The 14944-nt window shown below is 21.9% G+C and overlaps 1 protein-coding gene across 1 annotated transcript; it reads right to left on the bottom strand.

Moving 5' to 3' along the window:
* Positions 1-3003: 3003 nt before the first annotated feature.
* On the bottom strand, positions 3004-13410 carry Bm7923 (Uncharacterized protein; the record flags this gene model as incomplete). Its single annotated transcript, XM_043082604.1, has 10 exons — positions 3004-3135; positions 3387-3522; positions 3857-4031; positions 4270-4435; positions 4638-4889; positions 5348-5475; positions 5647-5923; positions 6566-6628; positions 11795-12029; positions 13181-13410. 10 exons carry the CDS (start codon positions 13408-13410, stop codon positions 3004-3006), a joined length of 1794 nt encoding a protein of 597 aa, XP_042938538.1.
* Positions 13411-14944: the final 1534 nt, after the last annotated feature.

The following is a 14944-nucleotide window of genomic DNA, read 5'->3' as shown; positions in this document are numbered from 1 at the left end:
AATGCAAAAATTACTGATTGATATCACTTGTTTGTTATAATATATTTTATTATAACCTACATTCATATTAAATGATGAATATAATAAAAAAAAAAAATAAGTAACTTAGTTTTACATTTAATACATATTTCAAAAGTAAGTAACTTAGTTTTACATTTAATACATATTTCAAAAGTAAGTAACTTAGTTTTACATTTAATACATATTTCAAAAGTAAGTAACTTAGTTTTACATTTAATACATATTTCAAAAGTAAGTAACTTAGTTTTACATTTAATACATATTTCAAAAGTAAGTAACTTAGTTTTACATTTAATACATATTTCAAAAGTAACATTTTATATAATTACATAACATCAAATGCTTTCATATGCGTTTTCTTTTTTTTTTTTTTTTTAAAAAAAATTTTTATTACGTATTATTATTAAATGAATTTTCAAAATATAATGGCGCAAAAGCAATTCTTACGTAATATCTTAAGTAATAAAAATGACGTAAGTTAAATTATGTTAAACAATTTTTGTTTACTTTCATTTTTATTAATTTTCTCTAACACACATACACACACAAACAGATACCCACCTAATGTGTGAAAAAAAAAATAAAATAATAATAGTAAGCAAATTTTATGAATGATAGGCCAGTGATAATCAATAATCCCGTAATGATAATATACGTGTATGACTAAAGTAAAAGGAATACGTGAAGTAAGTGTAGAGTAAACGTAGAAGAGTACAAAACATTATTTATGTGATTCATTAAATATTCAAAAATCACTTATTCCATTTATCTTTTTGCTAAATAAACTTTTTAATTTAACATTAAATAATAAAACAATAAGGCATTTTTTAAAAGAAAAAAAAAAAACAAAAATCAAAAAAGAAGAAAAGAAAACAAAAAAACAATAAATAATAAAAATTACTATCATTTATTTATTTTTTCGTTTTTTGTATGAATCAAATAAAAGAAAAATTTAATGAAAAAATTCACAAAGTTTTTTAGTAAAAACAATTTGCTTTATACTTTAAGATTTTTTCATTCAAATTTTCCTCTATAATTGCACACAAAAATTAAATAAAAACATAAATAAAAAAATTTTCATCGTTAATAACAAAATGCTAAAAAAATATTTTTTTTTTTTTTATAAAGAAAAAACGATCAAACTAACAAATATATAATTCTAGAAGCATTTATTGTAGACTAATAATAAAAAACACATTCATTTATTGCAAATCGTTTAAACAATAACAAAAAAAACTTTTCATTTATGTGAAAAAAAATAAAAAAAAAAATGGATAAAATAGTTTATTCATTTTTTCTTTTTTTCAAAAATTATCAACAAAAATGTATAATACCTGAATTGTCCCAATTTTAAAGATAAATTGTAAGTACAACATATTTATTATCATTTCCTCATAATAATAATAATTAATAATTAATAATAATAATACCAAATATAAATTTGAGTATTAATTTTTTTTTTTTTTTTTTTTTTTTGTCAGAAAATATTAAAATATCTATTTTATTTGTTGCATTTCGTCTAATTTATCTGTATTTTAAAATTATATAACATGAAATATCAGAAGAAAATACCATAGCAAATTAAAAAAGAAATGAAAAAAAAAGGGGAAAAAAACGAAAACAATTAATCATTTTGTCCAATGACCACTCTACATATATATATATATATAATTAACTAATATTTATATATTTATAAATGGTATTTTATAAATCATACAAATGCCTTATTTTCACTAAATATTATTTTAAAAAAATATTTTCATAAAAAAAAATTAAAAGGAAAAAGTGAATAAAACGAGAAGACAAAAAGTTAATGAATAAGAAAAAAAAAGAAGAAATGAAATGAATAATTGAAACCCGAGTTAAAAGATAATGTAATAATCATAATCATAAATTGTAATTATTATCACAATAATAATAATAATAATAATGATAATAAAACGGAAATGATAATAACGATGTATGAAATTAAAAATTTAATTATTACAAAGTGTGAACACGTACAAAAAATTGCAAAAATAGAAATACACGTGTAAATATTCTTATTTTTACGTTACAAAAGTAATAAATGCCATACGGTAATACAAACTGGCTTTTTTTTTCTTTTTCAAAAAAAAAAAAAAATTGCATATATTATATAAAAGTGAAATTTTATAAAAGATCAAAACATTGCATAATTAAATATTAATTATGCATAAATGTTACTTCCATTATATTTATAATTTAATCAAATTAATAATAAATTTTTTTTTTTTTTTTAAAGAAGTGAATTCCAAAAAAAAAAAAAATATTTCAGAAATAAATCTTTCAAAATATGCAATTTCTTAAATGTCATTTTTTTTTTTTTTTTTATGAATATATTTTCCAATTTTATCAAGAAAAAGATATATGTGCATGTATTTTTGACATTTACAACTTTTTTTTTTTTTTTTTACGAATGATTTTAAAGTTGAGGAAAAAATCGTACAATATTTGAAATTTTTTAACAATAATAATTTAAAAAATATACAGAGAACATCATATAAATAAATTAGGATAGCATTTCGTTTTAATTTCTTTTAAATTTAAACCAGCGCTTATTATTTTTTCTCTTTTTAATTCGAAAAAAAAAAACATAATAATTTGTTGAAATTTAAATTTATATAACCGGATAAAATTTGAGGTTGACTATATTACAACCGGATAAAATTCTGGAATAACATATTATAATCGGATAAAACTTATGGAATATCCTAAATTATTTATTGTTCTCCAGAAAACAAATTTTATACATAATCATTTATCAAAAAAAATAATAATAGTGGGATGAAAAATAATAAAAATTGATGAAAAAAGCTTTATAAAGCTTAAAATAATGCGTTGACAGAGAGAGAGAGAGAGAGAGAGAGAAAGAGAGAGGGAGAGAGATTTAAAAAAAGAAAATTAACTGAAAATAAAAAATTTTCAGTTAAAATTAAATATGAATCAAAGGATGTTTTTTGTTCAGCGGTGTTTTTTTGTTCGATATTTCCACGGATGACGACGAAGACGCTTCATTTGATTATTTTTTTCCGCCAACTTTTTTGTTTCAACTTTTTGTTGTTTGCAATCATAGATACGACGGCAAAAATAGACCTAAATCATATCAAATTCAATAAAAACTTAAAAATAAAATCTGAAAAGCAGAAAACAAGAAAAAAAAAGTTAGGAAAATGAAAATATAAATTCAAATTTTAGAAAAAACTATCATAATAAAATGATAGAATTACAACTGAACAAAATTATCATTCATGTATTTTAAAATTAAATTTGTCGAAATAAATAAAATTTATTAGAATCAAAAAATCAATATTAAATTTAAATCATTTAATTATCGATTAACTTACCAATTCAAGTGGTGTATCATCACGTGGAAGATAGATCCGTCGTGGATAATCATCTTCACCTTTCTTCCATAATAGATCTACCTCACTTACACGTTGCGCAAGTGGATATGTATCATTTCTTGTTTCAGCCATAAACCTAAATTTCAAAATTAAAACAAAAAAAAAACTCATTAAATTAATAATTACATTAAAAACAACATGAATGGTTAGTTACTAATGAAGTTGAAATGAAAGAAAGTCATGTTGTATTATAATTAATTATTATAAAAACAATTTTTGAAATTCAAAAAAAAAAAATTTTGAAATTTGATCAAAAATCTTTCACAAAATGGAAAGAAAACTAGCATACAACATATAAGGTATTAAACTTGAGTAATAAAACGAAGAGAAAGAAAAAAAAATAAGAATTAAATAGAAATATAAATCTTCACGTATCACGTGTACACGCAAATTCTCACGTAAATTCTTACCGGCCATATTCATTATACGTTAGTACCCATACAATTTCATCCACTGTATCAAGCGGTATAATATCCATATGCTTTGAAGCAAGTAATTCCCGTTCAAATACCGGTGGAATTAATGAATTATCAGCTTTAACTTGCATCGGGGTATAGTACCACAATACTGATGCCAAAGGCATTCCTAAAATTTAAATTTATCTCTCTTTTCAATTTTTTTTTTTTTTAAATTCAAAACACAATTGAAATAATGATGAAGTTTCAACAACAGACTTCTTTAAATTAGTATTTAACAATACATTTTCATAGAACATATTAAGTTTAAACTTAAAATTAAACTTTCAGTTTTGTTTTTTTTTTTTTTATTCAATTTAATTTGTACCTATAAAAATTTTATTGTTGAAAATAAAATTTTTACCTACCCGTTTTTGAATCATTGAATAAGCGACAAATACATGCAAAATTTGGTTCACCATCAATGGAATTTACTCGTACAGAATCACGAAGTCTCAAGAGATCACCGGTCTTGGAATGTACAGCTTGTGGATAGCAAATTTGTTTGATCGATTGATTTTCATGGAAGAAATACTGCGAAAAGATCAGATTTACTTATCACAAAATATCATAGAATAATTTGTAAATTAACAAACAAATAATAAATTTGAAATGAAAATAAAAAAAGACGAGACATTTTTTTCTTTTTCTAGCTTAAAATTAAAATTAGAAATTAATGAATAAAAATAAATTATGATAAATTTGTTTTTTTCTTTTTTTTTTTTTTAAAGCTTACATCAATGTAGACGGAACTTTCATATGGTAAACCAATTAATTTCCAATTTGAATTAAAATTATTTCTTCGATTTCGTGATGATGAGTCACGTCTTTTCCTCATTTTTGTTATCACGGTAAATTCATTTGAACCACTGGAAGTACTAGCATGACTACTACTTGCTCCTGACCAATGACGTGGTCGTACTGACGTATTTCTCAGATCATCGAATGTCACCATCAATTCATTATCCAATAATCCATCTATTTCAGTCTGAAATTTATTTATTTATTTTTGAAGTTTTACGAGATGAATAATATTTTATAAAAAATTTGAGATATTATTAAAATTATTTATCATTTTTTCATTTCTTTCTGTTTTCATTTTTCACTTTTTTTTTCTCTTTTTTGTCCTTATTTTATTCAATTCAAGTTGTTTTTTTTTCTTATTTTTCAATGAGTAAAACTGAAAAGGTATATTTTTTGTAAAGGTAAAATTTATTATAGTGTTCACGAAGATTTTTTTTTTCCTTAATACTTCAAATATAATACAAAATTTGGAATTAATTTAAAATACATGACTTATATGAAGAAAATGTGTATATTAAAAATTATTAATCATTTTTCCTTTCTTCAAGACGAATATATGCATGAAAAAAAAAAAGAGACATAAACAAAAATGTAAATAAATAAACAAACAAACAAATACACAAATAAATAAGAAAAACAAACCCTTAAACGTTTGCTATGTAATTCAGTTTTTTTATTAATATCCTTCGATTGTGATCGATTTTGTTTCACTTCCTCATTTAGTTGTGTTGAATATAAAACATTTCCCATTATTGGAAATATTTTATTAGCTGTAAAGTTGGTTGACAATTTTTCGGACTTTTTCTTCTTCGGTTTTTTCAAAACTGTTTTTCCATTAGCTGTTTTTTTAGCAATCATTTTCATTGTAAAATTATGATTGATAATTCTGTTGGAATTATCATTGATAATAGTATTATTGGTGACAGTAACGTTTGAAATACTTGATGCAATAGTAGACGAACGTAGTACACGTTTGGGACGATCTTCTTCCTCAAATTGTTTCAATAATTTTGGATCAAGCGATGGCGTAAGTGATCGTTGAAATGATGGACTTATTGAAGAACCACGTGAATTAATTTCTTTAATTTTTCGCTTTTTCTCTTTACCACTATTCTGATCATATCGATTTAAATATCGATTTTTTATTGATTTCTCATCATATAATGATGATGATTTTTTCTTATCGCATAAGGCACCATTCAATGAATATATATCCTTCTAGAAGATAATTTAATTATTATCATTTAATGATCAAAAATAAATTAATAATTCCTATGCATAATATCTGAGCATTTAATAGTTAATTAGTCATAGATTTTATGTTTGATCAAATTAACTAGCATCTGCAAAAGTTATTAAATAAAGTAAAAAAAAAAAAGAGAGCATGAAAAATGATAAATAATTTATGTGATAATAATTATAATAATAAATTAATAGTGATAATAATAATAATAATAATAATAATAATAATAATAATATAATAATAATAATTAATATTAAACAAATTTTTTACTGCAATGAAGTGAATAGAATTTAGAAAAAGTTACAAATTTTCATAGAAAGGATTTAAGAAAATTCTGTTAATTAATTAATTTCAAAAACTTCATCAATTTCATGAAAAAAAAAAAAAGAGAATTAAGAAATTCTTAAAATACGAAGTGAGAAAAAGAGAAAGAAACAAAAACGCAAAATTAATACATTTAGATGTTGTTGATTGCCTTTATTGTTGTTGCTATAGTCGTTATTGTTGTTATTGTCGTTGCTGCTGTTGCCGTTGTTGTTATTGCTATTGTTGTTATTGCTATTGCTGTTGCTGTTGTTGTTGTTGTTGTTGTTGTTGTTGTTGTTTTTACTGTTTACTTCAGTTACAACAATACTTCCAAATACCAAATCTTTGATTTTCAAACTTTTCAGTGCATTAATCTAAATTTTTACAATGCAAAAAATTATGTCAATAATTAATTCATTTCAGTTAATTTTGCATTTTTGCTTTTCTATTTTCTTTTTTTTTGCAAACATTTAAAAATTTACGCGTTGTTAGCAAATATTTTAGCTAATCTAAAATTGAATTTATCAAAGTAGCAATAAAGCAAGTTTTCTAGCACTTTTGCTAAAAAAATTGTAAAATTTCAACGAAAAAAAAAGAAAGATGAAATTTTACAGGTTCGAATAAGAAAACTGATTAATTATTTGAAGGGAGAGAGAGAGAGAGAGAGAGAGAGAGAGAGAGAAAGAAAAAAAACCAAATTAAAGCAGAAGGATAAGCAAAGCAAAAGAATGTTTATACTTTTGCATTACCATAATACAAACAATTGCTTGTTGAAAATCTCGAAAAAAAGAAGAAAAAAAAAATCGATAATTTTTATAAAACTTCACATAAAGCTATAAATTATATTTTTGATAATAATTCTATACTAATTACTAAAATATCCTAGCTATATCCTTCCGATAAATAATTATTCATTAATTGATTTGATAAAACTCATAGCTAATAAAATTTTCTAAATTTTGAAGAAAACAAAAAGAAAAAGAGTAGAAGTAATCAATTACAGCAAATATTAAAGTAAGTCAAATTAGGGAAGTGAATAATTAAATTTAATTATAGTTGAAAATGTAATTTGAATAATTAAAATAAGAGTGATAAAGATTGGAAAAAGTAAAAAGAAAATAGCTAATGTGCATGCAAAGCGTTATAATTTTTATCATTTCAATTTTTCATAAAAGAAAAATTTTTAATTTGTAAAATAAAAAAATGTATAATTTTTAAAAATTAACTCAAATTAAAACTCATTTAAATAAAAAGTGTAGTTTTATAACCATTTATGATAATAAAAGATTTAAGCATCAAATTCACAATGAATGAATATTTTGCTTATTTCAAATTAAATATTGGACGTTTAAAATATATTACTACAGCAGGCAAATATCAATCAAATTTGATAGAATGTAAAATTATTAAAGGGTAAATTTAGACTGAAAAATGAAAAATTATTACTACTCGTCAGAGGAAAATGTATGAAAAGCTAAAAATTAAAAAACATAAGCAAATAAACAAACAAACAAACAAAAAAAGAAAAACAGAACTATTCAATAAGATTTAGATAAAAACAAGTTGAATCGATCAAAATCGATTGCCTAAAGAATAACAATAATAATAATAATAATAAAAATTCCTCGAGGCTAATAGGGTTGGCTAAAATTGTTATTGCTATTTCGCTTAGTTTTGTTTACCAAAACAGAAATGTGAAGCTTTCGTCATTTTTAGCATAGAAAACAGCAACACTTTATTATAATAAATGATTGCAAAAAAAAAAAAAAGATTCATAAATTTTATAAATTAATTAATTAATTAAATGTTTGTGGGCTATTTTGAAATTATCAATATGGCTTTCTTATTGATAACTTCTAAAATAATATTAATCATATATTTGTAGTCAGAAATGACTAACATGATAATATATTGCAATTTAGGGAATAGATCAATATTATTGATAAAAAGTAATGAAAAAAAGAACCTTCAAATATACATTAAAAAAACAAACAAACGACAATCAATATCAGTTAAAATAATTAAAGTTTAAATTAACCAATTTTAATAGAAAAAAGAAGAAAATGAAAGAGAGAAAGGGAGAGAGAGAGAGAGAGAGAGACAAGAGAATGATAAAAAAATAAACTTTAATGATTAATTTATACATTTTACATTTATATAATAGTACATTTCTATAATTAAATTAAAATGAATTAAAACTTTAGAGCTAGCAAGAATATAAAACGAAAAAGTATTTTATTTTGGGAAAAGTTTTAAAAATTTTTTGAACAAACAAAATTCTAATGTAATCTATCAAGTCCGTTCATATTGGCATGTGAACGTCAGCAAAATGGAGCTTCTAAAAAAAAAAAAAAAAAAAAAATTGCCATTTTTCATTCTTGATTGATTTTGATGATATTAAGAATAGGGTACGATGAACTTTTTTTTTTTTCTTTTTCATTTTTCATTCCTATTATAGAAAAATTTTTGTTAAAAAATTTTTACATATTAAATTAATGCTGATCCGTTTAATAATTACTAATTTATCTTTTTGATCAATCTTGTTTAATTTTGAAAAACTATATTGAAATATTTAAAATATAATTTCAAGTACTTTCCATCCTTTTCTCTCTCTCTCTCTATTCTTAATCGAAAAAGAAAAATGACTGAAACAAGAGCAAAGATAAAAAAAAGAAAGGTGAGATAGATAATTTTACAAGTTCTAACAATAATAATAATAACAATAAAAATTAATGATGCTATCTAAAAAGTTTTATTATTTATCATTTATTTAAAAAAATTTACAAAAAAAAAAAAAAAAAAAAAAATTTCTTTTTCTTCCTTTTTTTTTAAAAAAAAAAAATGCATATAAAAACAATAATTGATTTAACTACCAAAGAAGAAAAATATAAACAACTAACTCTTACCGCGGTGTTTTTCAATTATTGATCAAAGATTATACTCGTTTTGGCTCATCTAACATCAACAATGGATCATCATCGTGTATCAACGTTACTTAACTAACTACATCTCATCTCATTTCATTTCAATTCATTTCAATTCATTTCAATTCATTTCATTTCATTTCATTTCAATTCATTTCATTTCATTTCATTTGAATTCATTTCATTTCATTTCATTTCATTTCAATTCATTTCATTTCATTTCATTTCAATTCATTTCATTTCATTTCATTTCAATTCATTTCATTTCATCTCTTTTCAATTCATTTCATTTCATTTCATTTCAATTCATTTCATTTCAATTCATTTCATTTCATTTCATTTCTTTTCAATTCACTTTATTTTAGCTTATGCTAAATGATTGATTTCTCTTTGCTATCTTTTCTAATCTTTCATTTTTTTTTTTTTTTTTAATGCAACGCTTCCTTTAAAATCAATTAATGATATTTCAACTTTTACTTTTTTATCAAAAAAAAAATCATTAAAATCAAAATAAGTTTTTAAATGTTTAGAATTAATTAGAAAAATTAGTTGAAATTTTAAATGATAAATTATAGAACTTATGAATCAATTTCATACTACTATTTTTGTATTATTTATGACTTTTTTCCTTCATTGCTATTTTAATTATAAAAACATTAAAACAGATCAAAATGACCCAAAAAAAAAAACAAAAAAACAAAAAGCTAACATCTAAGTTAATTTCAATTTCTAATCATTGAAATATTAAGAAAGTATTCCATTTCAAACTCACAACTTACTGCAATGAATAATAGTAATATTTTATAATAATTTAGACAAAACTCTTGCAAACATTTACAAAGCATTCAATATTTGTCATTGAAAATATAAAGCAAAACGAAAAAAAAGTAAATTTTCCTAAAATTTATTTTTAAACAACAAAAAAGACAGTAAACAATTTTCTTTTAGCTAAATTTTTTATATCTAAATCAAAATTTATATATTTATTATCTATCACATAAATAATTAACTACCATATCTTATTTTAGCAAATTTATTAATACCAATCATATGCTTGTATACTAACAATATTAGTTAGTATGATAAGATACTGTTAACATATCAGTGTCACGTTACCATCTAAGCTTGTGTACTAGGATTATTACAGTACACCATGATAAGGTACTGTTAACATATCAGTGTCACGTTACCATCTAAGCTTGTGTACTAGGATTATTACAGTACACCATGATAAGGTACTGTTAACATATCAGTGTCACGTTACCATCTAAGCTTGTGTACTAGGATTATTACAGTACACCATGATAAGGTACTGTTAACATATCAGTGTCACGTTACCATCTAAGCTTGTGTACTAGGATTATTACAGTACACTATGATAAGGTACTGTTAACATATCAGTGTCACGTTACCATCTAAGCTTGTGTACTAGGATTATTACAGTACACTATGATAAGGTACTGTTAACATATCAGTGTCACGTTACCATCTAAGCTTGTGTACTAGGATTATTACAGTACACTACGATAAGGTACTGTTAACATATCATCGTTAACATTAAATGATAACCATAATTATTTATACGTAAAAAAAGAAAAAAATTTTTATAATTGCCAAAAAAAAAAGAAAAAGAAGAAAAAAAAAGAAAAGTGATATGAGGAATTCCATTTCAAATTATAATAGATTATCATTTTGAGAGAGATCCTAATATCAACCAATAAGACATTTCCCATTTTGCCATCTGAAGAGGGTCAACAAGAATTGACGAGAATGCTGGAGCATTTCCGGTACTACTAAAAAAGTACTTTTTCTTGTCAACGAATCAACAAAAAAACATTTTTTTGTTGGGAACATAGAAATATTAACTAAAGTAAAGATATTTGTCAGTTAACCGGAAATATTATATAACTATCTGAACAACAAAAAAAAAAAAATTATCATATCAAAATGTATACTGATAACTGATAAATGATCAGTTCAACAATAATTTCATCTTATCTAACCATTTATGGAATTAATAATTCGCAAGGAAAAAAAAAGGAATGGAAAATGCTTAAAAAGAAATTAAAAGAAAAAAAAAATGCAATGAGAGAAAAGAAAAAAGTTTCTTTCAAACAAGTGAATTAATTTAAATGATTTATTTTTTTAAAAATTAATTTAAATGATGCTTATTTAATCGAAGCAATATATTAATATTTTGCTGAAGTACTTATCATATAGGATAGTGTTAAAATAGAAAAAAAAATGAATAGAATAATAAAATAATTTCAAATTTAAATATTAATTTTATAAATTCACTTTAAAAAAAGAAAAGAAAAGTTAAAAGTCAAACATTTTAAAAAGTTTTTAAAATAAAATAAAATGTTAAAATAAACCAAATATATTTTCTAAAATTGTGTAAAAATAAAACAAAATGTTAAAATACTTCAAATATATTTTTTAAAATTGTGTATTTTTTTTTTTTGAAAAAAATTTTATTTAAATTGCAAATTATAACATTAAATCCCATTAAATTGATTTGATACAATTTTAAATTAATAATAAATATCAGTTTAAAAGTTTTTTTTTTGAAAGAAAAAAGAGGAATAAAAGAAAAATTAAAGAAAAAAATCAAACCTTTTCTTTTGATACATTGCTTTCCTCTCTATTACCATTATCATTATCATTATCATTATCATTATCATCATCATCTTTTGCATTTATCTCATCGCATTCAGCCTTATCAGTACTGGATGTTGCCGTTGAGTTTGAAAATAAAGTTTCAATTTTTGTAAAATCAAATGTTGATGCATCCGATGATGTTGTCATTTTTGCAGATTTCTTTGAACTTTCATCATCCGATTTATTATACCTAATAGAAAAAAATATATAAATCATTTTGTATTCAAATATTATTTAAAATCTCAAATTAATAACATAATAATAAAAAAATAAAAATAAAAATGCATTTATTCCGGACGAAAAAAAAAAACATAAAACGTAAATAACATTAATAAATATGAAAAATTTTAATCAAAAAAAAAACCGATAATATTCAGTAATAAATTTTGAAAAATTAACAATTAATACCTAATTCTTTTAATTATTATTACCTTAAATTTCTATTATTATTTTTTCTTTTTTAAAAATTACTATTACTTTTAAAGATGAAATAAATTCAAGCTACTAAACTACTAAATTAACATATAATCTGTGATTGATTAAAATTTTTGTCACAATTTAACAAATTTCATTGTATATATCAAAAAAAAAAAAAGAAAAAAGAAATGAAAATATAATTGTTAAGCAATTTTCTTCAATAATATTTTTATTAAATAATGCTAATAGAAGATTAAAAACACTCACTGAAATTATAAATAAATTATGAAAAACTGGAAATTTAAATAATTTAAATTAGTAATGATAAGAGTTGTAAACTAAATAACAACTAGAAATAATAATTATTTATTAGTTTTTCATTTTTTCGATAATCTATTATTACTGCTACGATATGTATGTCAAATGATCAACAAATTAATTGTCAAATTGATCAGAGGAGGGAAAAAAAAAGGGTTAACTTGATCAAATCAATGATAATTCTAAATGATATAAAAGTAAATAATTATTTTAAAAGATTTCATTAATTAGCTAGAAAAAAGAAACAAAAGAGAGAGAGAGAGAGAGAGAGAGAGGGAAAAAAGACATTCACTTTTTAATATTATATATTAAATTGGGTAAATTACCTATTCTCAAATGAATAAATAAAATTGATGATAAATTAAAAAAATATAAATAAATCTATCTACTATTATTATTACCAATTATTTTTAATAGTAATTCAAATAATTTACCTATTACTAATTAATTAATACATTCGATATTCTTATCTATTAGAATTGATAATCATTTTTTGATATTTTCATCTATCCCAATCAATAATTATTTTTTGATATTCTGACCTATTATTATCAGTAATTACTTTTGATATCTATTATTATTACTAATTATTTTTAACATTCTTACCTATTATTATTATCAATAACTGTTTCCGATATTTGCATAACTTCAGTCCAATCCGGTATTGTTGATTCATTACTCAATTGTAATTCATTCTTATCATTTTCATCAATAAATAAGAATTGCTCATTGTGCTTTTCCGGTTTATTCCGTTCCATTGTGGTACTTGTTTCATCCGGAATAACCAAATTAAGCGTAACATCAACAGCTGTTGATATTGTTGATGTTGTTATCATCTCACTTTTTTACAATTGCAATTCTTTTTCGTTTCTTCTTTCTTCTTTTTTTCTCTCTTTTTTCTTTCCTTTTCACCTGAAAAAAAAAGAAATTTGATAGTAAAAAAAAAAGCGAAAAAAATTGTTTAACGATTTAAAATTAAAAAAAAAAAGGAAAAAAAAAGGAAAGATAACAAATGAAAATTACACTGAAAAAACAAATTTAAAAAAAAAAAAAATATTTTTGGAAAAAGAAAAATCAATTCTGAAACTATTAATAACTAAATTGTACAATAATAATGCTAAAAAATTCTTTTAGTTTAAATTAATTCAAATTTGATTTGAAAAATTGGATAAAAAATTTTTATATCACTAAACAAACAAACATAAATATATAACGAGAGGGAAAGAGAGAGAGAGAGAGACAGGGAGAGAGAGGGAGAGAGAGAGGGAGAGAGAAGATAACAAAGACATATGATCGAAATAATAGCAATGGAAAATAATGGCTCTTTTTAAAAAAGGCTCATTCCAACAAAAAAAAAAAAATGAAAAAAAATGAAAAAAGAAATATTGACTCAGTTTAGTGGCCAGCAAATGAAAAGCGAGAAAAAGAAAAAAGGGAAAATGTACAAACAGAAATAAATATATCTTAAAAAAAAAATTTTTTTTTGCCTTTTAAAAATACTTCCAATGAATTTGATTTATAATTATTTCAGTAAATTTAACAAAAGTATATAAATTTTAAATGATAATTAAATATTAAAATAATTAAATAAATTGAAATTATTACCAAAATTTCAAAAGCTATAACAATTAATTTTATTGTTTCCTAGGAAAAAAACTGATTAAACAAAGGAATGACAATATTTTGAAATGAAAGAACGAAATAAAAAGAGAGAGAGAGAGAGCGAGAGAAAGAGAGAGAGAGAGAAAATAAAAACAAAAGGAAAGAAAGGAATAAATAAAATTTGAAAATATATATTTTTGATAAATGTCATTAATCATTAACCATAATGCATTACTATGAAATTTATTAAATTAATATATGCATTCAACAACAATGTAATAATTTGTTTAAAAGAAAAAAAATTAATTAAAATTAAATAAAAAATTACAAAAAAAAGAAGTGGAGCTGAAAATTTATAAAAAAAAAAGAGGAAAAAAGTTAATAAAAAAAAAAGAAAAAAACAAGAGGAAAAGATTAATGGAAAATTTAAATAAATGAATAGGTTAATAGAAATTTACTACTAATTAATTATTATTAATTTCTTTTTTTAATGATTTAAAAATGATAGACTATATTTTGTCTTTCATACATTATAAATAAATAAAGAAATAAAAAAAAAAAAATGATAACGAAATTATCGTACAAAATGCTACTGCAATGTCATAGCTATATATATACCCGATGAATTCCTGATGATGACGGTATGATGATGAAAAGACAGGGGGTATAATGATGTCAACAAAGGATGGAGGAGGACAAGAACAGAGACAAGGGGACACTTTTAGTTTGTTTTCTTTTTCTACCAATCTGTAAAGAATTGCCTTACCA

Source organism: Brugia malayi (assembly GCF_000002995.4).
Source record: "Brugia malayi strain FR3 genome assembly, contig: Bm_v4_Chr4_scaffold_001, whole genome shotgun sequence".
Lineage (NCBI taxonomy): Eukaryota > Metazoa > Nematoda > Chromadorea > Rhabditida > Onchocercidae > Brugia > Brugia malayi.
The sequence above is the reverse complement of the archived record's forward strand: the minus strand, read 5'-3'. Positions and strand labels throughout refer to the sequence as shown.